Source organism: Giraffa tippelskirchi, chromosome 10 (genome assembly GCF_054371585.1).
Source record: "Giraffa tippelskirchi isolate mGirTip1 chromosome 10, T2T-mGirTip1v1.2.pri, whole genome shotgun sequence".
In the NCBI taxonomy this organism is placed as follows: Eukaryota; Metazoa; Chordata; class Mammalia; order Artiodactyla; family Giraffidae; genus Giraffa; species Giraffa tippelskirchi.
Window position 1 is genome coordinate 122,891,199 of NC_137284.1, and position 26,887 is coordinate 122,918,085.

Genomic DNA, 26,887 nt, shown 5'->3' on the forward strand with positions numbered 1-26,887 from the left:
TAGAAAGGAAGGCGCCGGGAGGGGAAAAGAAACGAAACTGGCCTCAGTGCGCATGTGCGCGGATGTGCGTTGGGTCTTCGGGTAAAGATGGCGGAGCGTGGTTACAGCTTTTCGCTGACTACTTTCAGGTATGGAAGGGACTCCCGAGGTCCTCCACGTAACCGAGGTTTCAGGAGCTCTGCCGACCAGGTTTTTACCTTCCTGGTCTCTGACTTGGCGCTTCCTGAGGGCCGAGTAGGAAATGGGGGTGGAAATGCGAGTTTGCCAAGTCATTTGCAGGGCCTTCCCGCGGCCTGGGGAGCATTGGTGCCTGGGAGCCGTGGGAACTCGAGTCAGGGTATCCTGGGAGATCTAGGCGCTGTGGGAAGTTGAGGCCCTCACCCGGGGATTTTCTTTCGCTTTGGAACTAGAGAAAAAAGCAATTTTGAATGAGCAGCTTCCAGGTTTCCTGTTGAGAACTCAAAAGATTTCCTTCCTGACCCAAGTAGGCCTGATTTAGGAGCTTCTGGAGGTCGGAATCTTGGTCCGCTCTATGGGGTTCCTTTTTCTTGGAAAGCCCCAACTTTACAGTTCAGTTCTAGTCTTAGCTTCCATTTGGCGCTAATGTCTTCGGATACCTTTTCCCGCTTTCGATTTTTTCGGTGCCCCTACTGGAAGCTTAAGAACTGAAAGTGAAAGTGTTAAATGTTTTAGCCCGTTGTCTTTGTGGGCTCCAAAATAGGCTGTATTTGCTTTGGGGCTATTGTTTTTGGAAGGGGATATGTTTATTTAAAGAAAGATTATAGACTTTTAAACTTTAGAACATTTATGTAAGCATATTTTTCAAAATAAATCTGAGATGCACTATCATCGTTCCCGGTGTAAGAAAACCGTCACCAATGGCTTTACTGACTTGAGAAGGATTCAATTTGGCCATTTTCCTACAGATCAGTAATGGCCTGTTTAATTAAAAATATTGTCTGACAGCTAAAGACAGGCGGCATGCAACTTGTTGAGTACTTTCTGTGTTGGTGGAGCTTACTCCATCTCTTTAGGCTACCCTGTGTGATAAATGTTTTCTAAACATCTTACAGATGAGCTGACCACAACTCAAATTCAGTAACTCCTCCCTGGTCATAGGTTAACATGTAAACTGGGTTCTTTCTAACGACAAAATTAATACACTTTGCATTACTGTGTAATGTCTTATTAAAATACTAGAATATTTATCTTTATCTCCTCATATACAATGATAGGAAACAAGGTTTGACAGGTCGCTACTGTTCGTATTTGGAGACAAAACCTGGACCTTTATCATTAAGAAAGTGTTATCCTAATCCTAGCTGAAACATGAAGCAAGCATATGTTATCAAGGACTGAATCTTTCTATAATAAATTCCCTTGTTTAAACACACGCTTTTTTTTTTTTTTAATATGATGGTGCAATTCTGTTTTGGATTTTAAAAATTGTTTCTAGCCTGTTGTAATCAGAATTATTAATGGTGGACATGATAAGAGACTATACTATAGGATGAAAAGGTGTTCCTGAGGATAACATTTAGTTGGGGATATTGACAACCAGTGGGCTTCCCTCAGCTCAGCTGGTAAAGAATCCTCCTGCAGTGCAGGAGACCCTGGTTTAATTCCTGGGTCCGGAAGATCCGCTGGAGAAGGGTTAGGTTACCCACTCCAGTATTTTTGGGCTTCGCTTGTGGCTCAGCTGGTAAAGAATCTGCCTGCAATCCGGGAGACCTGGTTGGGTTGGGAAGATCCCCTGGAGAAGGAAAAGGCTACCTACTCCAGTATTCTGGCCTGGAGAATTCCATGTCGTATAGTCTATGGGGTTGTGAAGAGTCAGGACTGAGCGACTTTCATTTTCACTTCATTGACAATCAGTGGGTAAACAAATGGGTGCCTACTCATACATTCTGAACAATGTTTTTCCCTTACTCAGGAATTTTTATTAAGAGAGGGCAAAAGGAGGAATGGAACTTTAGATTGGGTGGTCAGGAAAGACCAATGCTTGGGGGTTGTTCTGGGGGACTGGAAGATGAAAGGGAGCCAACTATTTGAAAATTTAGGGGTAGGGAGAGTTGGAGACAGGGAAAAGCATGTCTGAAAGTGCTGAAGTTGAGAAAGACTGAATTGATAGAAGGCCAATGTGTTAGAGTATAGTGAGCAGGGAGTTATCCTGGGTCTGGACCAATCTTGCAGTGCCCTGTAGGCCAGAGTAAGGAGCTTTTATTGTAAATGAATCAAAAAATTAAAGGATTTAAGTGGAAGATGTTATGATACAAAAGTAACTCCAGATCAGGGAATGGAAGTAAGAGTGGAAAATAAGAAAACTAGTTGGAGGGCTATCTCAGTTATCTCTGATAGGGGTCCTGGTGCTTTGGAATTGCACTGCTCAAATCAGCTAATTTTGTCATTTAACAGTCTTTAGACTGCTGCCCCTAGGTTTATTCCTTTAATAGGTGTGGATGTATGTCTGTCTGTCAGTCAGATGAACCTGGTCATTGGTTATGTGTTGGTGTATTGGTTGAACAGAGCTTACACTTTGTGAATACTCGGATTCAGCCTAGTCTGGGTGGTCAGGGCAGCTTTCCTTGAGAAAATGACACTTCTACTAAGGATTGGAGAATGACTTGGAAGGAGTTCACCAGACAGTGGTGAAGTGCATTGCAAACAGGGATGGTCTTGTCAGAGGGGTTTTTTGAATTTTAAGGGTAGTTGTGTCTCTGGAGCACGATGGCATGGTGTGAGTTGAGACTTCAGTGACAGTATCTATAATTTTATGAAGATGAAACAGATGACGTTCTGAAACTGAAGATTATCTTTTCAGTAGTAGACTGGATATGTGGACCTAGCTTGTGTATCACTTTGGACAAATTATTTTCATTCAAAGACTTTATCAATCAAATAGAAAGGTTGGTGATGTTTATGGTATTCGTTCTAACTCAGTAACTAGACTGAAATAATATATGACCTAAAAAGCCAGTTTGGACCTAGCATTTGACTGCCAAACTCAATGGAACCAGATATGTTAAGTATAACCAGCTCACAGCATCTTGAAATAGTTTTTTTGTTGTTGCTGTATTTTGTTGTGACTGACATCTAGATCTTACATGTTAGGTCATGTCTACTTTATAAAATGTTAAACTCCACCCACGTGGAATATATGCTGTTGTTATTTGGTATTTAACAGACACATACATGTTCTTAATAACATTACTATTTGGTGTTTACTTAGTGCTAATTTTGTGCCAGGAACAAAAGGCATCATTTCATTTAATCTTCACAACAACTTTTGAACTAGGTAACACTATTACCAGCATTTTACAGATGAGAAAACTATTGGTGAGTGGTGAAAGGAAAGAATAATGATGCTGCTTTAAATGGCAGACAAGAAAAATCAACCAAAGGAAAGAGATTAGTGTTTCATTATGAATATGTTCAAATCACCTAATAAATTTGGTTTCTATATAAGTTCTGATAAATTTTCAAAGCCCATCTATTCCTTGATGCTTGATTAATGGATTTGGCCAATTTGCCTGCCCTTTCTCAGAGATGCTCCTATAATAAATATTTGAGAATGTGAAATTTAGCAATACCTTTGTTTCTTTTTAAGCCCATCTGGTAAACTTGTCCAGATAGAATATGCTTTGGCTGCTGTAGCTGGAGGAGCTCCTTCAGTGGGAATAAAAGGTAATTAAATGCTTCGTTCACTTCGGATTCCTTTTATTAGTTGTAATGCTCTTTGGGGATTAATAGGCCATTAATGTAAAAATAAATAGCTATGGCAGCATAATTTTTAACAGTTCTTTTTGTTAATCTACAGTATTTTGATGTTTAAAGAAGTAATAAACCAAAGAAGATGATTAAATTTTTTAACGTAGAAAAGATTAATTGTAAAATTTAAGGATTCCTTATAAAAATGTATCATCAGTTTTTAAGTTTCAAATTACAAGAACAGTAGGCCAAGTAGGCAGAATTCCATAATTTTAAAGCTTATGTGCTCTAAGGTGTCCTAGAATACTTTAGGAAAAGTTACATAATACTTGTAACTGACCATTGAGGGAAAGCTGATTTACCATTCCTTTGGTGATTCTAATATAGAAAGGCAGAAGAAAAGGTTTATAAATAAGAAGAAAATAAAGGAGTTTGGCTGAAATGCTTCTGTAACTAGAAAACTATTAAAACAGTGTTTTTTTAAATGATTAAACATTCAAGTCTCTTTTCTTTTTTTTAAGCTGCAAATGGTGTGGTCTTGGCAACTGAGAAGAAACAGAAATCCATTCTGTATGATGAGCGAAGTGTCCACAAAGTGGAACCAATCACCAAGCACATAGGTTTGGTGTATAGTGGCATGGGCCCAGATTACAGGTACCTTGTGTCACCATCACATGAATTCCTTGTAATCGATACTTTGGGAAGAAAAACCAAGGGATGTTTTCCTTTAATTGCCTACCTTCTTGTTTTTTGCTTAGTTGAACAACAGCAGCTGAAGTTAGTTAGTTGCCAGTATGAGGCAGACTGGGAGTTACTTGAAGGTGAAGAACTCAGTGCTCCTCACTTGTTAAAAGAGGAGATGGACACAGTACTTACCCTGTCACCTCTGTTCTCTTCTACCATTCAAGGCCTCAGCAATACATGTTATCATAAACTATATTTTTAAAAAGTTTACCAGACAGCAAAAGAAAGCGTACTAGTCAGAGTTAACCTGATTGTATTTCTGTTTTTAGCAAAAGGACAGAATTCTCAAGAAGGCCACTGGAAGTTGTAGAGTATGACAGCCAGTTAGGATCCAGATGTTTATGTAATCTCTTCTTTAATATTCACAGAAAGAGTAATGTGGTTCCATCAGGGTACCAGCAAGTTTAAAGAGATTAACAGTTTTCTACGTTTGTCATTTAACAATTGAAAGGATTATATTACTTCATTATTGATTTTGTGGAACAAGATAGGTAGAGCCAAAATCACTTTCATGAGTGGGCAACAGCACTAGTGTCACCGACATGATCAGGCTTCACTACAGTGGAACCTGTTACCACTTCAGGGAGGGAGGCTGCAGTGTGTTACCACTCACAGAATCAACTGAGACATGGCGAGAGTCTTGTTCAGAGGGATAATGTGTAGAGCTCAGATCAGTAGTACATGAGCGGGTAGAGGTAAATCCTGCTTGTCTTGCCAATCTATTTAATCGTTATACTTTTGACAAATTTTACATTTTTTACGTTATAAATAGCTTCATGGTACTCTTTGAAGTTCAGTCTGTGGACACGATTGAGGCAGGGTGAGATGCCTAACATGTGTGTATGTGTGTGCATATTAGTGTATTGCCTAGAGTGACATATAAAATGCTAAGGTACCTTCTCTTGGGGTAAGGGCGGCATACTCTTGAAGATGCGGTTACAAGAGATAAAGCTCTCATGTGCACTAAAGCTGTCTCTGTTAAACTTATTGATACCCCTAGTCCATAGTTTTCCTTTTGTCTTATTCTTGTCCATTTCCTGTAGTTTAGCTCTTCAGTGATGCTCTGATATTTTCTTGTAAGTTAACTGTAATTGGATGTAAGAACAAGACTGGTTTACAGTTGAGAGCTACTATTAAAGAGATGCATGTCAAACTTGTGCTATAGTTGTATGCCTATAGTAGGTGAATGAGTCTTGAGGATGTAAAGCATCTGAATTTTAATTAAGTCTTATTTCTCTTGTTTTTCAGGGTACTTGTGCACAGAGCTCGAAAACTAGCTCAACAGTACTATCTCATTTACCAAGAACCCATTCCCACAGCTCAGCTGGTCCAGAGGGTAGCTTCTGTGATGCAGGAATACACCCAGTCAGGGTAAGTTGATTTTATTATTTGAAATGTGTCATGAATTAGGGGAAAAAAAAATCATCTTACTTTCGTAAAAGTAGACATATTTCAGAAAAAAAAAAAGGAGGACTTAGTATTCCTTTATTTCCTTAATCCATGAAGAAAACCACTATGAATGAATAGTTCTGATCTTAACTGGACCTGAAATATTTTTCTTAAGGAGAAAACGGGAATGTTTTCTTGCTGTTCATGTAATAGCAGAAAGCAGATTCTAGATAAAGTCCTTTTGACAGTGATTAAAACATTTATGGGCAGGCAGTCATTGCTGCTTCCAGATTTATCTTCTAGCTGGAAATGATTGTAAGCACTTGATGAAAGCAGTAACTGACACATCTATAGTCATTTTAATTCCAGTGTTCTTGAGTTTGGGTGTGAAAATGATGAGGTAATTGCTGATATGTAAAACCAATGGAAAAGCTGCATTTGCTGAAATCTGTTATTTTGTTAGGACATGAAGTGTTTCCCACACTTATTAACCCCAATATTTGTACCAGTCTATTTACCAAAATGATTTGACTATTGTTCCTCAGTACCATAAAGAAAATTCATTTTGAATTGATTTGTTTAGAAAGGTGTTAAATGCTCTTTAAGGAACTTAGAAGTTTAATGAGAAGGCAGTGGCACCCCACTCCGGTACTCTTGCCTGGAAAATCCCATGGACGGAGGAGTCTGGTAGGCTGCAGTCCATGGGGTTGCTAAGAGTCAGACACGACTGAACAACTTCACTTTCACTTTTCCCTTTCATGCATTGGAGAAGGAAATGGCAACCCACTCCAGTGTTCTTGCCTGGAGAATCCCAGGGACGGCGGAGCGTGGTGGGCTGCCGTCTGTGGGGTCGCACAGAGTTGGACATGACTGAAGCGACTTAGCAGCAGCAGCAGCAGCAGAAGTCTAATTTGGTTTACCTGATAACTTGCTTTACTTGAGAGTATTAATAACTTCTTACATTAAGTTGACTTTAATACCATGAAGGTGCCGAGTAATTTTCATTTCTCTTTGTTCAGTGGTGTTCGCCCATTTGGAGTTTCTTTACTTATCTGTGGTTGGAATGAGGGACGGCCATATTTATTTCAGTCAGATCCATCTGTAAGTACCATTAGATGTGTTTGAGGGGATTGTTAAAGTGCTCTTTGAATATCTAATAAAAATAGAAGCCATAAAAACCTTACAAATTAGAGTATTTTCTCTTCCATTTGGGTTTTAGAAGTAATACATATTCACTTGTACATTTAAAATGTTGATAACTTCATCTTCTGATAATGAACCTCCTTTAGTTCTGCCCTCTGTTCTTCTGGCATGCTGATTAACTTCACATACTTAGAATGATTTGTTGAAGTAGTTGTTAACAAATCTCTGTAAATCTGTGGAATTCTTTTAAAAATTATGATTTAAGCTAATTTTAATTTTAAATTCAGTTAAAACCTTTCTGGGAGTGGACAGTGCCCTTTGCCATTAGTTTAATCTTGGGGTTGACTTGAAGTGACTCTTCTGCACAAATATTGATGTTACTGTCATGACTCTGATGTTTTGCAAAACGAGTGAGTCTATAGAGCAGAAGATTGGTGTCTGGGTTGGCAGGTGTCTGGAGAAGGCACCACTCCTCCACGTGTGTCTCACGTCTGTCACTCGTTTGCTGTGTGGAGACCTGGAAAAAAAGATTCACTATTAGAAACTGATCTTTCATAGTTTATAGATCATTAGGTAATGGCAGGTTTACTCAATTCACATTTTGTGTTCTAGGTTTGTAATCTGAAAAAGCAAAAATATTTAGGTTGTTAATTAAATCAGAATTAAGTATTTGAGGAACTTTGACAGTGTCTGTTACCCTATATCTGAGCTTCTGAAGCTAAATGACAAGTCTTCTTATCTTCCTTTCCTGAGAGTAGCAGAGCCACCATCATGGGCATCCAGCTTTCATCTTTTGCCCTTTTCCCCTGTTATAGCTAAAAGTCACTTGTTTGCTTTTAAAATATGGTCTGTTGCTTTCAATTTCTGTGTGCATATGTACTTTTTCAGTAGATGAGTCATATATGATATGGTAGCTGTTTTTGTGTAACTTTAGATTACAAAATATCAACACCTTTGAAAATTTTTAGTGCAAAGCTGTGTTGTTGTAGTTTGTTCACCAATGATGATGGAGAGCTGGTCACCATTTTTCAGATAGATATCATAGATTTTTAGAGCCTTTCAGTCCTGGTAAGCTAAAATATCACTTTTATTTGCTCTAAATTAACCTTGTTTCTTTTTTTTTACATAAATTTTGTACAGTAAATTGTACATATTTGATGGGGTTTTGATGTCTTAAATACCTGAGAAAATCAACACAATCAAGATGCTGAACCTCCAAAAGTTTCTTCATGCCTCTTTGTTATCACATTAATTTATTTTGTGACATAGCTCATTGCATTCCAGTAAATATTCTGAAGACTTTAGAAGTTAGAGACAAATTATGGAGCTGAGAAATAAATGTCAGAATCATAAATAATTATAATAATGATTTAAAATGTGTTTTTTTTTTTTCCTCTTTCTCTCCTGATTAGGGAGCTTACTTTGCCTGGAAAGCCACAGCAATGGGAAAGAACTATGTGAATGGGAAAACTTTTCTTGAGAAAAGGTAGATTTATAAAACTAAATTCATTACCACACTTACTCTACAGTCTTCAGCTCTCTGTAAATAATATCATTAATCTATAAACAAATTTGTTGCATGACTGTAGTCAAGCGTAGCTACTGATAGAACAAACTTACTTGTCTACTCAGGCTCCCCAGCCTTCAACATATTAAGTGGTAATGTTCATTTCTTAAGGACTTCTCTTTCTACATTCTCATGTTTTCCTAAATGTTTTTTATTTATTTATTTTACTTCATTTTTTCTACTATCTCAAAAAAAAGACCATTGTATTTGGAGTAAAAAATTTGGGAAGAGAACTTTTAAATGGTTTAAGTGATAACAGTTTGTGTGCTCATCTCATCTTTGAGGCCACGTGGACCGTAGCCCCGCCAGGCTCCTCTGTCATTTTTCATTTTGACAGTTACTTACCTACACACACACACACACGGAATTACCCCCCTCACACACACACGGAATTACCTACACACACACACACACGGAATTACCTGCACACACACACACACGCACACGGAATTACCCCCCCCACACACACACACGGAATTACACACACGCACACGGAATTACCCCCCCCACACACATACGGAATTACCTACACACACACACACACACACACACCTGTTGATGGTAGATTAAAGATGTGACATATGGGGCTTCCCTGGTCCGGTGGTTAAGAATCCTTCTGCCAATGCGGGGACACAGACTAGGTTCTAGCCCTAGTCTGGGAGGATCCCACATGCTGCAAAGCGACTAAGCTCATGGGCTGCAACTACTAAAGCCTGTGTGCCTTAGAGCCTGTGCTCCTCAACGGGAGAGTAGCCTCCGCTGACCTCAACTAGAGAAAGCCTGTGCATGGCTACGAAGACCCAGTGCAGCCAAATACAAATTAAAAAAACAAAATTAAAAAAAGACGTGATGTATGTACTTGATAAAAAGTGGGATGATACATAAAAATCTGCCCCTGCCCAGCACAGAAGACTGCTCTCACTTAATTCCAGCTGTATTCTAGACTCAGCATTATTGTAGCTCACCAAAGTGTCCTATATTTTGGATGGGAAGAGTCTGCAATTGATTTTAACCACCAAATGAACCTTTTCAGTACATTCTCAGATAATATTAATGCTAAGATTACTTAAAAATCTTAGACCTGGGATTACTTAGTAAGCTTAAATAATCTTAGGATCTTAAAGCACTTTCTTTTTCCTCTTATGTATTATTGGTGAGTCTTCCAAACGTTATGAAATTTTACTAAAGGTTTGATTTCTTGGCTTCATTTTTGTAAATTGTTATAATATTGCCACCACACGCTGATAATATTAAAATACTTAAGGAAATTTCCTAAGTAAACTCATGTTAGCGTTAGACTCTTCATGATGTCAGGAATGCACCCCAAATAATTGTCAATTTCTTATTTTGGGGACAGCTCAGTGAGGAGACTAGGAGAATTAATCTGTAACTTAATATTTTTTAAGAATGTCTTTTAGATGTTAAAAAAATCTTACGCTGTTGCTGTCATTGTGTTTTCTTAGTCATGAATCATCTTAATGGTGCCATAAGTCATTGTTTTTCTTAAAAAAAAATCTTTAGATATAATGAAGATCTGGAACTTGAAGATGCCATTCATACAGCCATATTAACCCTAAAGGTTAGTTCAATATCTAATGATTGGATTTGTAGTGATTTTATAATTAACTGTTTGGAAAATTGACCTTGTCCCTTCCTTCATCAGGAAAGCTTTGAAGGGCAGATGACAGAAGATAATATAGAAGTTGGAATCTGCAATGAAGCCGGATTTAGGAGGCTTACCCCAACTGAAGTTAAGGATTATTTGGCTGCCATTGCATAATAATGCAAATAATGAAGTGACTGAAAATCCAGAATTTCAGATAACTTCTCTACTTAAACATGTTTAAAGTATGTTTTGTTTTGCAGACTTTTTGCATACTTATTTCTACATGGTTTGATGGACTGATGTTTTTAAAATGAGACTTATAAATCATAATAAACTCTTAAATTAACTTCTAGCTTTTTAGGAGTTAGTAAACTTTTAACATAGTTATTTCCTGCTTTCCATCACAGTTGATTTCTGGAAACTACATTGAAAAGCAGAATGGTGAAATTGGTCGAGTCCTCACACAGTTTGGGTTAAGTCAAACTTTGGTCATCTTCTTTACTGTCAGATGTTGTCTGCTTCAGGAAAGCAAAATCCTGATTTCAGTAAACACTGCTTTTGGAGCTGAGAGAATCTGTAGGCTTTCATGGATTTGGGGGCAAGGTAGGAAGCATAGCTGTATTTCAGGCACCATTGGGTGTGGATCAGTGAAACCTAGGATGTTCTATGAGATTGCACTGGAGCTGCCAAGAGTGCTAAGCCAAACAGTCTCCTATAGGAGATGTACCATGTAAATACATAAGAAATGGTGTGCTAGTTCCTGTTGATTTTTCCATTATAAGTACGTAAATGTATTTCAAAAGAGCCCCCTAGAGTCTACTAGATCTTTCTAACTCAAGGATGAACATGAGTGCTGGAAATAAAATACTAATACTTAAATGTCAAAATTAACGGCTTAAGTCTCTCCCTCATTCATTTTAACCTCTGTAATCAGAACCTTCACTCCACATTAAGACTTCCAACAGCAAGCTAATCATGGAATATCAGAGCCCTGTTTCCATTATATGTGAAGGCATAGCACTTAAAGCTTTCTTTGTTTGTTAAGGCATCGTAGGATGAGAGAAATCCTGTCATTAGTCTTGCTCACAGAACATAGTTTATGAATGTCACTGTTCTTACCAACAAAGAGATGGGGATTTCTATGACTTAAGTGTGGCTCAAAAGATCTCAAAAGGTTTGGTTAAGTTTAGGCTTTTTAGGAAAGAGACTTATCTTGGAATATTTTTGTCAGGATTCCCAGTTCTCCCCACTGTCACCATAACCCCTATAGTGGCAGGAGTGTTATGATGAGAGATGGGAGATGCCAACTTGACCTGTTTCTAGACATTTGTCTTGAAGGCCTCATTTAACATTACAGTCTCTCCTTGTTGGCTCTTGGTACATTATGAATCCAGCATGCTAAAAAGAGAACTTAGTGGTCGAAAGGAATGGTTTTGGAGTTAGGTCTAACCTCTCCCCTTAACTGGCCGAGTGACTGCACACGGTAATTATCTCAGAGGGTTTTCTCAGGACTAACCTTGATTCTGCAAGTGAAAGGCCTGGCAAGGTTAATGGTTAAGTTTCAGCTAGTTTCAGCTCCTTTGAATTTGCTTAGGCTCGCTAATGTCCAACATTAAGAAATCAGAGGAATGCCAAAATTCTTCAAAGAAGGGAAGAGTAAAGGCATTTTTATTTAGGACAAAAAGCACATGGAGGTTCTTACGGAGTGCCAACAATAAATCCTATGGAATAAAGGGAGGAAAAATGAGCTGAAGCACATCTGTGTCCAGAGTCTCATCTCTGCTTCTTGCCCCATTAAGTCCAAAGCCCAGTTCAACTGAATCTTCTCCATGAACACTTCTCCCTTGGTTCTCAGTTTGTTCTCTTCACTGATCTTAAGTTGTTCCCTTTTGTCCCAGTTCTTGGGAAACTCAAGTTTTTGGTCTAGCAACCCATTGCACGCATCCTTCAGTTCAGTTCAGTCGCTCAGTCGTGTCCGACTCTTTGCGACCCCATGAATTGCAGCACGCCAGGCCTCTGTCCATCACCAACTCCCGGAGTTTACCCAAACCATGTCCGTTAAGTTGGTGATGCTATCCAGCCATCTCATCCTCTGTCGTCCCCTTCTCCTCCTGCCCCCAATCCTTCCCACCATTAGGGTCTTTTCCAATGAGTCAACTCTTCACATGAGGTGGCCAAAGCATTGGAGTTTCACCTTCAACGTCAGTCCTTCCAAAGAACACCCAGGATTGATCTCTTTTAGGATGGATTGATTGGATCTCCTTGCAGTCCAAGGGACTCTGAAGAGTTTTCTCCAACACCACAGTTCAAAAGCATCAATTCTTCGGCTCTCAGCTTTCTTCACCATCCAACTCTCACATCCACACATGACCACTGGAAAAACCATAGCCTTGACTAGACGGACTTTTGTTGGCAAAGTAATGTCTCTGCTTTCAAATATGCTATCTAGGTTGGCCATAACCTTCCTTCCAAGGAGTAAGCGTCTTTTAATTGCATGGCTGCAGTCACCATCAGCAGTGATTTTGGAGCCCAACAAAATAAAGTCTGACACTGTTTCCACTGTTTCCCCATCTATTTGCCATGAAGTGATGGGACCAGATGCCATGATCTTAGTTTTCTGAACGTTGAGCTTTAAGCCAACTTTTTCACTCTCCTCTTTCACTTTCTCAAAAGGCTCTTTAGTTCTTCACTTTCTGCCATAAGGGTGGTGTCATCCGCATATCTGAGGTTATTGATATTTCTCCCGGCAATTTTGATTCCAGCTTGTGTTTCTTCCAGCCCAGCATTTCTCATGATGTACTCTGCATATAAGTTAAATAAGCAGGGTGACAATATACAGCCTTGATGTACTCCTTTTCCTATTTGGAACCAGTCTGTTGTTCCATGTCCAGTTCTAACCGTTGCTTCCTGACCTGCATACAGGTTTCTCAAGAGACAGGTCAGATGGTCTGGTATTCCCATCTCTTTCAGAATTTTCCACAGTTTATTGTGATCCACACAGTGAAAGGCTTTGGCATAGTCAATGAAGCAGAAATAGATATTTTTCTGGAACTCTCTTGCTTTTTCGATGATCCAGCGGATATTGGCAATTTGATCTCTGGTTCCTATGCATGCATCCCTACACATTCACAAACTCTTCAGTCTTCTATCCTGTGGATTCTAGCTTTTAAAATATTTTAAGTATCATAATGCTTCTCATGGACAGTCTCCATTTTTGGTTCTTTTTTTTTTTTGTATCTTCTCTTAAAACATTTGCCTCTACTTGTTTTCTTTTCTAGTTCCTCACTGAAGTGTGAATTCAAGTTTTTGCAAAACAATTATTAGCAGTGAAATGTGGACATATTTAAAATTCACATGTGTGGGGGTAGGAGGGAGTTCAGAGGGAAAGGGGGATCAGGAAGAAAAGTAATACTGATCTTTATAATTATCAAGTGCTAATTTACTGGGCACTGATTAGCTGATAAGTATGATCAGAGGATTTTTCATCTATTGCTCAATTATGTTCATGGCTGAAAATGCCTGCTCTCAGTCCTTATTGCAAATGTAGGCAAGCTCTGAGCCCCTGTTGTTAAAGAAACACAAGCTAATATTCAGTAGACTGCCCGAGAACATGTAAGAGTTAGTAAGTCCTTTGGTTTAGAATCCTAGTTTCCTGAAACCAGTCCAGTGGTCCTGTATTAATGTTGTATTACTTCACACAGGTCCTTCAACTCATACTCCTCCCATGACTCTGCTCCAAAGGACCTTATAGAACCAGCAATATTTGGCTACCAAAAGATAGCTTCCTAAGCCTGAGCTTAAAGTTGGACAACTAATGTGATCAAAGGCCTTGTCCCTGATCCATTCATCACTTTTCACTTTTTAAGTACTCTATCAGGTACTCCTGTATATCAGAACAGTAGGCTTATATGGTCGTTTCTGGATTCCAAAAGGCTACCTACCATATAAACATTTTCTGCAATATGAGAACTTTGAACTCTTACACATCCCCAGTTCCCCTCTGCTTTAATTAGATCACAATGTTGAGCTTAAAAGGTTTTTTTTTATTGGTATGTAAGTATACTGTGAGGGCTTTCCAGTGGTAAAGAACCTGCCTGCCAACGCAGGAGACACAGGAGACATGGATTCAATCCCTGGGTTGGGGAGCTCCCCTGGAGGAGGGCATGGCAATCTACTTAAGTATTCTTGCCTGGAGAATCCCAAGGACAGGAGCCTGGCATGCTCTAGTCCATAGGGTCACAAAGAGTTGGAAACGACTGAAGTGACTTAGCACGCAAGTATACTGCGATTGCTTTTCCTCACTTTTTTGCTTTGTTTTTTTCTGTGGCTCACTAATTCTTACCAGTTCGCCCCCCTCAACAGGACTGTAAAACCCTCTTCAGTCTCTTTTCCTCTTGGTCAGGTATCAGGTAATCTTAACAATTCTCACCCTACCCTTCACCCCATTCCAAGAAAGAACACTCTCTTCCTGCTCTAATCTAAGCTTGTTGCATGTTGAAACTATTCTTTTCTGTTTCTTGATTCATTTCAGTCACTCAATTGTGTCCAACTCTGTGACCCCATGGACTGCAGCACGCCAGGCTTCCCTGTTCATCACCAACTCCGAGAGCTTGCTCAAACTCGTCCATCGAGTTGGTGATGCCATCCAACCATCTCATCCTCTTCCCCTTTTCTTGATTGGCTGGGTTTAAAAATTCTAGACTAGAAAGAACTGTCTCCACATTGAATCTCTTATTAACTGGATACTGGACCCTTTTGTTTTTGCTGTATTTTTCACCTGTTTTTTAAATTCTACTTTTTAGTAGACTTTTCTACTTTTAGTAGACACTTCCTACTTTTCTATTGATGTTTTTAAGATTTGGGATAGCATTTTTAATTTTGAAGAACTCGTTCCTATACTCCATTATCTCCCCTTTAGAAAAAAATTCTCTTGATTCATGGTTAAAATATCTTTTATCTGAGTGAAAGTGTTAGTCACTTCAGTTGTGTCCCACTCTTTGCACCCCCTGGACTGTAGCCTGCCAGGCTCTTCTTTCCATGGAATTCTCCAGGCAAGAATAGTGGAGTAGGTAGCCATTCCCTTCTCCAGGGGATCTTCCCACCCCAGGGATCAAACCCAGGTCTCCGGAATTGCAGGCAGATTCTTTACCATCTGAGCCACCGGAGGATGTTAGTTTAAAGATATTTAAAAACAAAACATTTGTTCTGCTTTCTGTTTCCTTTAGATTCCAAACAGAAAAATGTTTGAAAGTGCTGTTTTTGAGTCCCAGACCTGCTTACTGTGCTGTGATTAGTTGCTCAGTCATGTCCGACTCATTGCGACCGTAGCCCACCAATCTGTCCATGGGATTCTCCAGGCGAGAATAGGGTTGCCATCCCTCCAGGGCATCTTCCCAACCCAGGAATCAAACCGAGGTCTCCTGCTTTGCAGGTGGATTCTTTACCGTCTGAGCCACCAACTAGGGGGTGCCAAATATCACCTATAAATAATTTTTCTGTGGTCTTTCATGTGCTCTGTTACTCCAGAGAAAAACAGGGTTTGGGGGAGAGGGTGATGAGGGGAGTGGGGCAGGAGTGCCTTTGTTTTGTGAGGAGCAGAAAAGGGGCCAACAGCATTTTACTATTCAGGATAATAACTTGCATTCTTCATAATGTGTCTGGAACCTTTCTAATCCCCTATCTTCAACATCATAAATGCTAGACTTCTGCCTGGGGAAGGATGGGTAACAATCCCAGCTTCACAGGACTGGAGAGAAGACTTCTGTGTTTGTTGGATATACAACATAAGCAATGCCCATTTCCAGTCCTGCCTCAACTACTCCCCTGGTATCCAGAACCTTCTGGGAGTTCTGCTTTGTGAATCACTTGATGCAGTTTTGTCTCTGCTAACTACTGCATCCGCAGAGATGCTTCTGATTCAAATAACCACTCTCTAGCAGATTTAACTCTAAAGTGTATCTTTTAGGCTAAAAGGATTGAATAAATTAATATGTGAAATGCACTCAGAACAATACCTGCCATATGTTAAGCAATGAGTAAGTTTCACTGCTCTTGGTCTTCCAAAAACGTATTGACATGTCTCCTGTGCAGTCTTGTTATTTTTTTAGCTTTGTGGGTTTGTTCCTTTTTCATTCCTTTAAAGGAGCACGCAGGCATAGGATAAAATTTAACTTCAAGTTGTCTTTAATTTTTAGAATGAGGCTTAAAGACTTCCCTGGTGGCTCAGACGGTAAAGTGTCTGCCTACAATGCTGGAGAACCGGGTTCAATCCCTGGGTTGGGAAGATTCTCTGGAGAAAGAAATGGCAACCCACTCCAGTACTCTTGCCTGGAAAATCCCATGTACGGAGGAGCCTGGCGTGCTACAGTCCATGGGGTCGCAAAGAGTTGTACACAACTGAGCGACTTCACTTTCTACTTTATGGGTGACTCTGGACACTGTAGCAGGGTTAATATCAATTTCCCAGCCCTTCGGAAGCCACTGACCATTTGTCTTTAGAAAGGCAGAGGATCTGTGTATGACACTATGCAGAGCCCGTGATGATGCAGTGGCGAGTGCTTTGGCTTGGAGTCAGAACACTCAGCTCCAGTACTTACCAGCTGTGTAACCTCTGACAAGCCTCTCCAGCCAGTTTTCTGTTAAAATGAGCCAAGCGTTTTCTACAACAACCGTCGTCTGGCACTCTAGGGGTTTGAGCTTGATGGCAAAGCGATGTGCTTGGCTCGAGGAGGGGAGCTGGGCGCCACCGGGAGATTTTCTCCACGAAAACGCACCGACTCCCGCCCTAGGCAAAGTCTTAACTATTAGATCAAATGCTAGGGTGCGGGCTCAGCCGACCAGGCACCCTGGGGATCGAGCGGTCGGCGGCCAGTGGGAGAGGCGCGGTCCTGAAAGTTCCACCCCTGCCCCTTCCCTGGAGCCAGGAAGCCGAGCGTCCCTGGGTTCGATCCGCGGCGGCAGTTAGGGAAAGTCGGTGCCATCAACAAACATGGCCGCCACACTAGCGTCAGCCCCGCTCTAGAGGCCGCGCTGCCGCCTGGGAATCGCGGACTCGGCGTCACCCGGCGCGGGGCCACGTGACTCGTTAGGCGCTCGAGGTGGTAGGGCTTGCGCAGGCGGAGCAGGAGCGGAGGCCTGAGTTGGGTGGGGGCTGCCCGGTGAGATTTCCCGGCGGGTCCCGGCCTCGCGCGCACGTGGCCGCCTGCTCGCGCTCGCAGTTCTGGGCGCTGCCGGTGAGGAGCCGGGGAAGGGGCGAGGGAGAGAGGGAACTGGGCGCCCCTCCTGAAGCTGGGAGGGGACTTAACCGGCCCGGCCCCGCGGGGAGGGTGGTGGGCGCCAGGCCGCCGAGCCCCCTCGCCCGCGCCGCAGACCCGGCGCTGGTCGCGGGAGCTTTTGGAGCCCCAGCCTACCCAGCGGGGCCAGCGGTGCAGGTGGACCCGACAGGGCCGGATGCCCGCCTGGAAGGCCCCACTGACCTCAGGCCCGCCCGGTCGGGCCGCCGCGGGCTGCTCCGTGGAGTTTATCTTCAGGCTTTTCTTCTGGAGTGGGAGCTGGAGGCAAGTCGGTGGGCTCCTTCGGTCTTTAGAAATAGGCTGGGTTGACGTCACAGGAAGGAACAGGCTGTCTTGATTCCTTGGCGCGTGTACCATATGCCCCTGGGAATCACGAGGCAGGAGGTTGAAGGAGACCCAAGTATGAAAAGTTTAGCGTGCTCAATTTAGGAGAGAGTCGCTTGTTTTGGACAATTTTTTCTTTTTGGACAATTTTTTAACCAGCTAGTCTACGCGGATACTGTAACCATTTTATCTTGACATTCCGAGCCTTCTAAAATTTCTTGACAGCCAAATAGTAAGGCTGCTTATAAGGAAATTTCTTATGTAGCAGGTTGCCAGCCCGCTGCATTTTATCCTAACCTGGGTGGATCCCATCAGTTTCAGGCTGAAAAAATGAAAGTGTGACGAGTCTTGAAAACCAGCGTAGGTAAGGAGTTCGGAAATATAGCTGTCATCCTTTCCTTAGCTCTCAGGAGAGGAAGTCACTCCAGACACCCAGAATCCCAGGTTCATAGTCTCGGGGCCTCCATAATCTTAGTTGTCCGATTGAAATCTTACAATCCTGAGTGAAAAATTGCTTGCAGTTGATTTGTTTTGTTTTCATAGGAAAGGAATAATGCTGTCAGCATGTCTGCACACTCCATGCTCTGTGAACGCATCGCCATAGCCAAGGAACTGATCAAGAGAGCAGAATCACTTTCCAGATCAAGAAAAGGGGGCATCGAAGGTGGTGCCAAGCTGTGCAGCAAGTTGAAGGCGGAATTAAAATTCTTACAGAAGGTAGAAGCTGGAAAAGTAGCTATTAAGGAGTCCCACTTGCAGAGCACTAACCTGACACACCTCAGAGCCATCGTGGAATCAGCAGAAAACCTGGAGGAAGTGGTCAGTGTTCTCCATGTCTTCGGTTACACAGACACCTTTGGAGAAAAGCAGACCCTTGTGGTGGATGTTGTTGCAAATGGTGGTCATACTTGGGTGAAAGCCATTGGCCGAAAGGCTGAAGCTCTGCATAACATTTGGCTGGGCAGGGGCCAGTATGGTGACAAAAGCATTATTGAGCAGGCTGAAGACTTCCTCCAGGCCAGTCACCAGCAGCCCGTGCAGTATAGCAACCCTCACATCATCTTTGCATTTTACAATAGTGTCTCCAGCCCCATGGCTGAGAAGCTGAAAGAAATGGGCATATCAGTGAGGGGGGACATAGTAGCGGTGAATTCTCTGTTAGATCACCCTGAAGAGCTGCAGCCCAGTGAGAGTGAATCAGATGATGAAGGCCCTGAACTTTTGCAGGTGACCCGGGTAGACCGAGAAAACATCCTAGCCAGTGTCGCTTTTCCTACAGAAATCAAGGTGGACGTGTGTAAAAGAGTCAACCTGGACATTACTACTTTAATCACCTACGTATCTGCGCTCAGCTATGGAGGCTGCCACTTTATCTTCAAAGAAAAAGTGCTCACGGAACAAGCAGAGCAGGAGAGGAAAGAGCAGGTTCTGCCACAGCTGGAGGCATTTATGAAGGACAAGGAGTTGTTTGCTTGCGAATCTGCTGTCAAGGATTTTCAGTCTATTCTAGATACCTTAGGAGGACCCGGGGAGAGAGAGCGAGCTGCGATGCTGATTAAGCGAATTAATGTGGTCCCAGACCAGCCTTCTGAGCGTGCCTTGAAACTAGTGGCTAGTTCAAAAATTAACAGCCGCTCATTAACAATTTTTGGGACAGGAGACACCCTGAAAGCCATTACAATGACTGCCAATAGTGGTTTTGTCAGGGCTGCCAACAACCAGGGTGTTAAGTTTAGTGTATTTATCCATCAGCCCAGAGCACTTACTGAGAGCAAAGAGGCCCTAGCTACCCCCTTAGCAAAAGACTGCACAACCAACAACGAACACTAATGATATCCTTTATTGTCATGGAAATAAGTTATTCATACCAAAGGCTGTGTCTCCCCATCTTAATTGGAAAAAAAAAAGATCTATGGTAAAATTAATACTTAGAACTCTTATTAAATCAGATGATGGTGTGTCTCATCTGTAAAGTAAATAACCTAAAGTAGAAAAAGCATAAGAGACAACCTTATTTATCAAACTGGCTACATTATAATTAGAACAGAAATACATCTCTGTTAAGGCTTGTAGCTGTATCACAATACTTTGATTTGTTTGATTCAGTAGGGCTCCATCTCCCCTAATGGTAATCCCATCTCTTTGACTGTGGCTACATTGCATCTTGCATTAAATATTGAGCAACCTCTGAACCTTGTTTTTCATTATATTGATTTAGCATTTGATACGGGTTGAGCCTGGGAATTAATTGTTTACAGATAATTTTAGATTCCAAAATTATGGCCATTATTAACAAAAAAAATACTGATTGCTGTTAGGTGCAGTCTGGTGGTTATGTACATGAAAATAGAAGGAAACAAAGTGAAGTCTGATCACAAGAGTCCCATGAATCGGATATACCATTGTAAAAAGATAGACAACAGTCATACTACAACACACCTAAGGTATTGAAGGTTAAATGTTAATTTGAATATATTGAAAAATATATAATTCATATTTTGCTTTTAAATATAAATAGCCCCCACATGGCCAGTATTTGGATCAGGGATACTATTCTTGTTGTGCAAGTGGCAAGGGATAGCTGCATTATCTCATTACGTCTCTCTCGTGAAGTAGCCCCAGGGAGATTGCATGCCTGCTGCATGATACAGTTGTAATTAAAAAGAAAATTTTCATGTCCATATTGTTTTAGGTGTTTTATTAATGTGCAGTGAAAACAAATTAGCAAAGTAGATAACGTATTTACATTTTAGAAATTGGAACTTGAGTCTTAAAGCTGAGGTATTAACTTGTGCTGAGTGTAGGAACCAGTGTTAAGAACTTGATTTTGTGCTTCCACAGCCTGGCCTTTTCTACTGTGCCAACCCCTATTTTGTGAGTAAACTTGTTTCCAGCCACAATGTTGAGTAGGTGAAATTTGATTGTCGGGGCCTGTGACAATGGAAATGAAATGCAAAGTTAAGAGTATGGGGTGTTTCTCTGAGGAGAGATTTTATTACTAAATGCATTTCCTAGGGGGAAATGGCTGTGATTGGGACTCCAATTTAGTGTAGAGAGGTAGATTTAACTCGTTGCAACAGAAATTGTCTAGTGTTAGGAACTGAACTTAGGCCTTCTCAAGCACCTAGTAAAGTCCTAAAGTATTGATCCTTGGTACTATTAAGTACCATGCGTTACAACAGTTATTGGTACAAAAGATGAATAATTGCTATTTGCTCTAAGGAGTTCTTAGTCTGGACTGGAGGTGAACAATTGAAGTATAATTAATGTGCTAAATTTTTGAAAAGTATGTTTAAAATACTGTGGAAACAATAAGGGAGTAATTCTTGATGTGAGGGGCAGGAAGTCAGAGAAGAAGTAACCTCTGAGGGGACTAGGTGTGAGATTTGACAAGAAGTATACAGGGCATAGATGGGAAAGGTATAGAAGAGTTTGGCATTAGAGAACCATTGGTGATTTTTAAGATCTGGTCGTGATCAAATCTCAGGAAAACAACAAAACTTGTAGTGCGGAGGAATAATTAAAGGAAGGAAAGATTGGATTATAAAAATGATAGTGCAATATGGTGGAATATAGTCATGGCTGTATACTAGATGCATTCAAGGTGTGCATGCTTAGTCGTGTCTGACTCATTGTGACCCCCATGGACTGTAGCCTGCCAGGCTCCTCTGTCCATAGGATTTTCCAGGCAAGAATACTGGAGCAGGTTGCCATTTCCTTCTCCAGGGGATCTTTCCAACCCAGGGATCGAACCCTGCATTGCAGGTGGATTCTTTACCACTGAGCCACTGGGGGAAGCCCATTCAAGGCAGTTGTCCTAATACTTTTTCCTTTGTTGAACAGACATTTATCAAGTGCCTGCCATGTCAGATGGCATGCCATTGAAAAATAGAGCAATATAATTTTGGGTGTCAAACAGGAAATACAACTGATACTAAAAAGTAAACCAAGTTGAATCGCTTTCAAGTGAGGGGCCAGGGTGGAGAATAAATGTGGTCCGTATAGTAAGAGAAGACAAGTTAAAAAAAAGATTCTCAAGGGAAGCAACAAAACCAGAAAGCACAACAAGAGTTACAAGACCAAGAAGGATATAAAACAGCTTTGAAGAAGATTAATTATATGGAAATATACAATAGCTATGTACTATTTTAACAAGCTTAGAAGTTAGCCATGCTCCCTATCAGGGTGAGATGTCATCTCTCATTAAATTCTAAATCAGCTCAGAGAATACATGTTTATTATTTTTCTAACACCATGTGACTGATTCTGGAGGAGCCTAGAGAGTCTTGGGGATAAATTGATTAAAAGTTACTTCAAAATATCAAAAAATTATTTTCTTAGAGAATAGTTAAAATTGAAGAACTAGAAAACCTACTTAACCCATAGGCATTGAGAAAATTGTTAAAATAGTTAATGATCTCCCCCAAATTTCCAGGTCCAGTTAACCTCCTTTAGCTAAGTTTGCTTATGTTTAAATGTGAAATAATCTCCTTGCTCTGAAAAATAATATGGGGAAACTGTACCTGACGCATGACAGACACTTGATAAATGTTTATTAAATGAATGAGTATCACGTCAGTTCTGCCCTAAACAATTTGCGGTGATGAAAATGTTTTGGAATTAGATAAAGTTGGTAGTTACACAACATTAGGAACGTAAACCAGTTAATTTTATGTTTTCTGAATTTCACATTTTGAGTATAAGATGTGTTCCATTTACTCCCCCTCCTCTGCCCCAAAATGAGAACTTTGGCTGTTCCTGTTTGAGAACAGGGCCCTTGTGAAGGCCTGCAGCCCTGTGGCTATATCTTAATTCAGGTAATTGCAGGCCAGTTGTCTCAAATCGTTGTGTGTGTGTGTTCAGTTGTGTCCAACTCTTTGTGATGCCGTGGACTGTAGTCCGCCAGGCTTCTCTGTCCATGGGATTCTCCAGGCAAGAATACTGGAGTAGGTTGCCATGCCCTCCTCCAGGGGATCCTCCCAACCCAGGGATCGAACCCCAGTCTCTTACGTCTCCTGCATTGACAGGCTGGTTCTTTACCACTAGTGCCACCTGGGAAGCCTCCAGATACACCACCAGCCAATTAAGTCATTTGTATACTTGATTTGCTTTGAATTACTTTACACTTTTTGACCGTTTTTCTTAGTATGTTTCTCCATCTTTTTATTGATTTACATGTACTCTTTTTTTTTTTTTATTACATGTACTCTTTGTATAGTGTGGACATGAGTCTTTTATCTATAGTGCATTGCTAAGTTTTCTAGTTTGCCTTCGTGTGTGTGTGTGTGTGTGTGTGTGTGTGTGTGACTGGGGAAGTGCTGTTATGTTTATGAAACCCTATTTCCTTTCTCTCCTGAGCACACAGTGGAAGCATATCTCTCAACCTCTCTGAAATTAGGTGTGGCCATAGAATATGGGTGGGGCATATGCACCACTTCCAGGCTTGGCTCTAGAACTTCTATGTCCTTTGCACTCTTCTTATTTATAATCAGATACTAAAGATCCTGTGGTGGATTCTGATCCGGGGAGCATTTCTGCTGGGTGGAATTGAATCACGCTCCCAGTTTTTCTTCATTGATGAACTCCGTGCAGGTTTTAGGGGCATTATCTTATCATAGCACTATATTTTGAAAGGACTTCTTTGGATGTGACCTATTCTTTTCAGTCTCTTTCCAGAGTTTTGGCTGACTCTTTGGATCTTCCTAAGAAAAAAGCGGTATAGACATTCATATGAAAGATTTTCCAATTTAGACATTAGGATTATCCCAGGAGATAAACACTTTTAATCTGAAAGATTTCATTCCAGGAAATAATTTCTTTTTTGCTCCTCCACCTCTCAGATATTCATCAGAAGGGTTTAAGGAATCATGCAAAATGACTAGAATTCTAAACTAAAATTAATTTCAAATGGAGCACTGTATTTTCTTTCTTTGATGACAACTATTATCTGCCAGTGAGGTGTATAGAAAACACAATGCACATCTACAGCACAGACCCAGCACTGCACACGTGTATGTGTAAGTTTGGCATGGTTTTCTTCCTTTAAATACCCAAACCCCCCAACTGTTTGTAAGTAATTTTTTTCAAAACTATATTCACTAAGGAAAATAAGTGTCCATAATACTAAGGGTGGAATTCTTGAATGAGTCGCATGTGTGTGTATATGTGTGTGTGGCATGCATGCTCAGTCATGTCTGACTCTGTGACTCCATAGACTAGCCCGTCAGGCTCCTCTGTCCATGGGATTTTTCAGGCAAGTATACTGGAGCGGATTGCCAGTTCCTACTTCTTGGGATCTCCCTGACCCAGGGATTGAACCCGTGTCACCTGTGGTTCTTGCATTGGCAGGTGGATTTTTTTACCACTAGTGCCACCTGGGAAGCCAGGTGTGTGTGTGGAATGGAGACTAACAGTGGTTCCTAAAATCTCCAGCTCAGAAAAAAAAAGGCAAAGAGCCTCTGACACTTCTCCTGGGATACTTCACAGAAAATAGAGAAAAGAATTTTTAGCCAGTAGGATCCTTAGAAGATGATGATGATCACAATAGTAATAATAATGCTGATATCAATATAACAAAACTGTCCTATCTGGGCCTCATTTAACCACTTATAAAACAAAGAGAGTGAACTCAATTGTCTTTGACTTCAATTCTAGCTCCATTTTTTTTCCCAAAAAAGACAAATGTGAGGTGGTTTAATGGTCTTACATAGATCCCTGAGGACTCCGTAGTTATTTTTGAGCCCCTTTGGTGTGAAGGATGACTGTTACCAGTGCCAGGAATGCAGAGGTGACACAAATTAATCATAATATGTAATTTATAAATTTCAGGCTGAATGAATTGCCATCAGTTTGGTCATGAGGTCAGATCTTTAAGAATGGATTTGATACGTGCACATATTTTCCTAACTTTGGTGTAATGAATAATGTTGGGTTAAAAAAAAAAGGGACTTTGGAGATTGTCTTTGCCAAACACAGCTCAGGTTATGGGTGAAAACAGTTTTAGATAAATGAGAGGAACAGCCAGAATTCGGGCTTGGTAATACCAGCTCTGGCCACTGGGAGGCAGCACACAGTAATGGTCAGCTCTTGCCTGGGAGGCAGAGCTGGTTGGATTCATTTTGCCATTCTGTGTGAGCCCTGGGCAAGTGACTTAACCTCACCAACCTTTAGTTTCCTTATCTATAAAATAAGGATATGAAATAAGACACTCTATGGATAGCATTTAAAGTAGTATCTGACACAAAATAAGGCCTAGTAACCATCAGGCCTTGCTAGTTGTCATACTTTCTGTATTTTGACATATGATTGCTTTGAATTTTCATGCTGATGATTTCTTTTTGGAATAAATTATACATTTATATAGATTACATATGAATAAGTTATACATTTATATAGACTACATATGCTGTATACATGTGTGATCGCATGCACACACAAACTTTTGGATCCCTTTATTTTGCATCACTTGACCTTTGTTATTTCGCATTTTAACTGTGTTTCATTTTGAGAATTCCAATTCCTTCTGATTTTTGTTTGAATCCTAAAATAATTATTTCCCTTTCCTTAACTCCTGGTCATAATTCTGGCAATAATTCAGACATGGCAAGTAGAGGACCTTGAGGATAGCACTGCATGACCACACAGGTTCCCAAACGGTGGGTATTGTTAGGGATCCTAACAATTTTAATGAGGATTATTTTCTGTGTTTGTGGTGGAGAGCACACAGGTTTGGGACACCTGTCCTGTGTGTCTTTATGGGGTTGAGTGTGGAGTTGGGGGGCAGGTTAAGATTTTTGTGGGCAGATAAATCATATAGGGGTGGGGTGTCAATGCTAATGGCAAATAATTCAAAAACTCAAAGCGGCATTTATTCCTAAAGATCTGCTTCAGTTCAGATTCTAGGTAAAGTTCTGGCCTTTGTTTACTCTTTTTCCTTCTCACTTTATAAACACCTTAAATCCTTTTTTGATTCAAAGTGGTGACACAAGCTCATAGTAAATAAGTAAAATAAGCTCATAGTAAATATTCTGTGATTTTAATAACCATCAGTTTGTTATCTAAAGACATCTGCAATGAAAAGGAGTGAATCAAACAAAGTCACCATCAGACCATTTTAGGATGTGATGTGTGGTTCTGTGTTCTGTACTTTACCATGAATAATGTGGAAGAAATGAAAATATTTGGCAATAGGCAGAGTTAGGGATGGGGGAACTATCTCACAGTATTTATATTCTTTGTGTTGTTTTCAGATTTGATGTCTCTGTCATCAGTTCTCATTTGGTCCATTATTAATGCCAACATCTGGTGAGATTCTAGCCCTCTTGGCATTTCTTCTTTTGAAGATTCTTGTGGTCTTGGTCTATGAAAAAAAACAAACGGGCACAATGTGAGTTGAGAACAGAAAGTAAATTTAGTTCTGCTTCCTAAAAGGGTGTCTGTGCATTCTCTGCTGTGCCCTTTCTCTTTCTGTTTTGCACAATGTGTATTGGATGTAGGGAATATATAGTCTTTCTGCATGATTTCTAGAATATAGAACATCAGTTCGAAAGAAAAAAAAATGTGACAGTAGAACAAGGTTACAATCCTAAGGAAAATTCTGCAGGAAGAACATTAAATGGGAGATGCTATAATAGATCCTACTCATTTTTGTATTTCTGAGAGCTGAATGAGGTGATGGCTTGACTACAGTGGAGTGGTTGTTTTATTTCCGTGTTTATCAAGAGTGGTAGGGTGGGAGCCAAGCAGAGTGGTGGATTGTGAAAGGTACATGAATGAAGAGGGAAAACTGACAAAAAAACAGGCCAATTGAAACAAAATGGAATGTCAACCAGGAGTCCCCATGTAAAGGCAGGGAGCAGAGTGCTTATAGGGAATGGAATTCCCAGATGGGGCTGTTGATGTTTCTACTGGATTCAGCATCAATCAGCCAGGTCCGTAACATGGCTGACTTCTGGTTCCTGGCTTGGTTCTTGACTGGTCTCCTGAGAGTGAGGGCAGATGGTCCATCCATGGTTGCTTCATGTTTATCTGGCTTTGTAACCATAGTATAATCATCTGTTGAGCATTGGCTAGACAGAATAGTTATTTCTTCTGTAACTATTTGACTTATGTTCT

General features: G+C 40.7%; 3 protein-coding genes across 4 annotated transcripts; 2 read left to right on the forward strand and 1 right to left on the reverse strand.

The window, feature by feature from the left end:
* The first annotated feature begins 71 nt into the window (after nt 1-71).
* Nucleotides 72-11,044, forward strand: PSMA2 (proteasome 20S subunit alpha 2). The gene is made up of 8 exons (XM_081537112.1): nt 72-128; nt 3,608-3,684; nt 4,230-4,362; nt 5,701-5,823; nt 6,861-6,942; nt 8,397-8,470; nt 10,073-10,130; nt 10,215-11,044. Exons 1-8 carry the CDS (start codon nt 88-90, stop codon nt 10,329-10,331), a joined length of 705 nt encoding a protein of 234 aa, XP_081393238.1. The 5' UTR covers nt 72-87; the 3' UTR covers nt 10,332-11,044.
* On the reverse strand, nt 4,214-19,674 carry LOC145524559 (uncharacterized). Its single transcript, XM_081537111.1, has 2 exons — nt 16,754-19,674; nt 4,214-7,501 (listed from the first exon to the last, which is right to left on the reverse strand). Exon 1 carries the CDS (start codon nt 17,804-17,806, stop codon nt 16,973-16,975), a length of 834 nt encoding a protein of 277 aa, XP_081393237.1. The 5' UTR covers nt 17,807-19,674; the 3' UTR covers nt 4,214-7,501; nt 16,754-16,972.
* C10H7orf25 (chromosome 10 C7orf25 homolog) lies at nt 17,244-19,965 on the forward strand. Of its 2 annotated transcripts, none has more exons than XM_081537110.1 (2): nt 17,244-17,713; nt 18,317-19,965. In XM_081537110.1, the coding sequence occupies exon 2, from the start codon at nt 18,338-18,340 to the stop codon at nt 19,601-19,603; it is 1,266 nt and encodes a 421-aa protein (XP_081393236.1). In that variant the 5' UTR covers nt 17,244-17,713; nt 18,317-18,337; the 3' UTR covers nt 19,604-19,965. The 2 variants fall into 2 exon arrangements, with proteins under 2 accessions (XP_081393236.1, XP_081393235.1); XM_081537109.1 differs by having other exon boundaries at nt 17,244-17,389.
* Nucleotides 19,966-26,887: the final 6,922 nt, after the last annotated feature.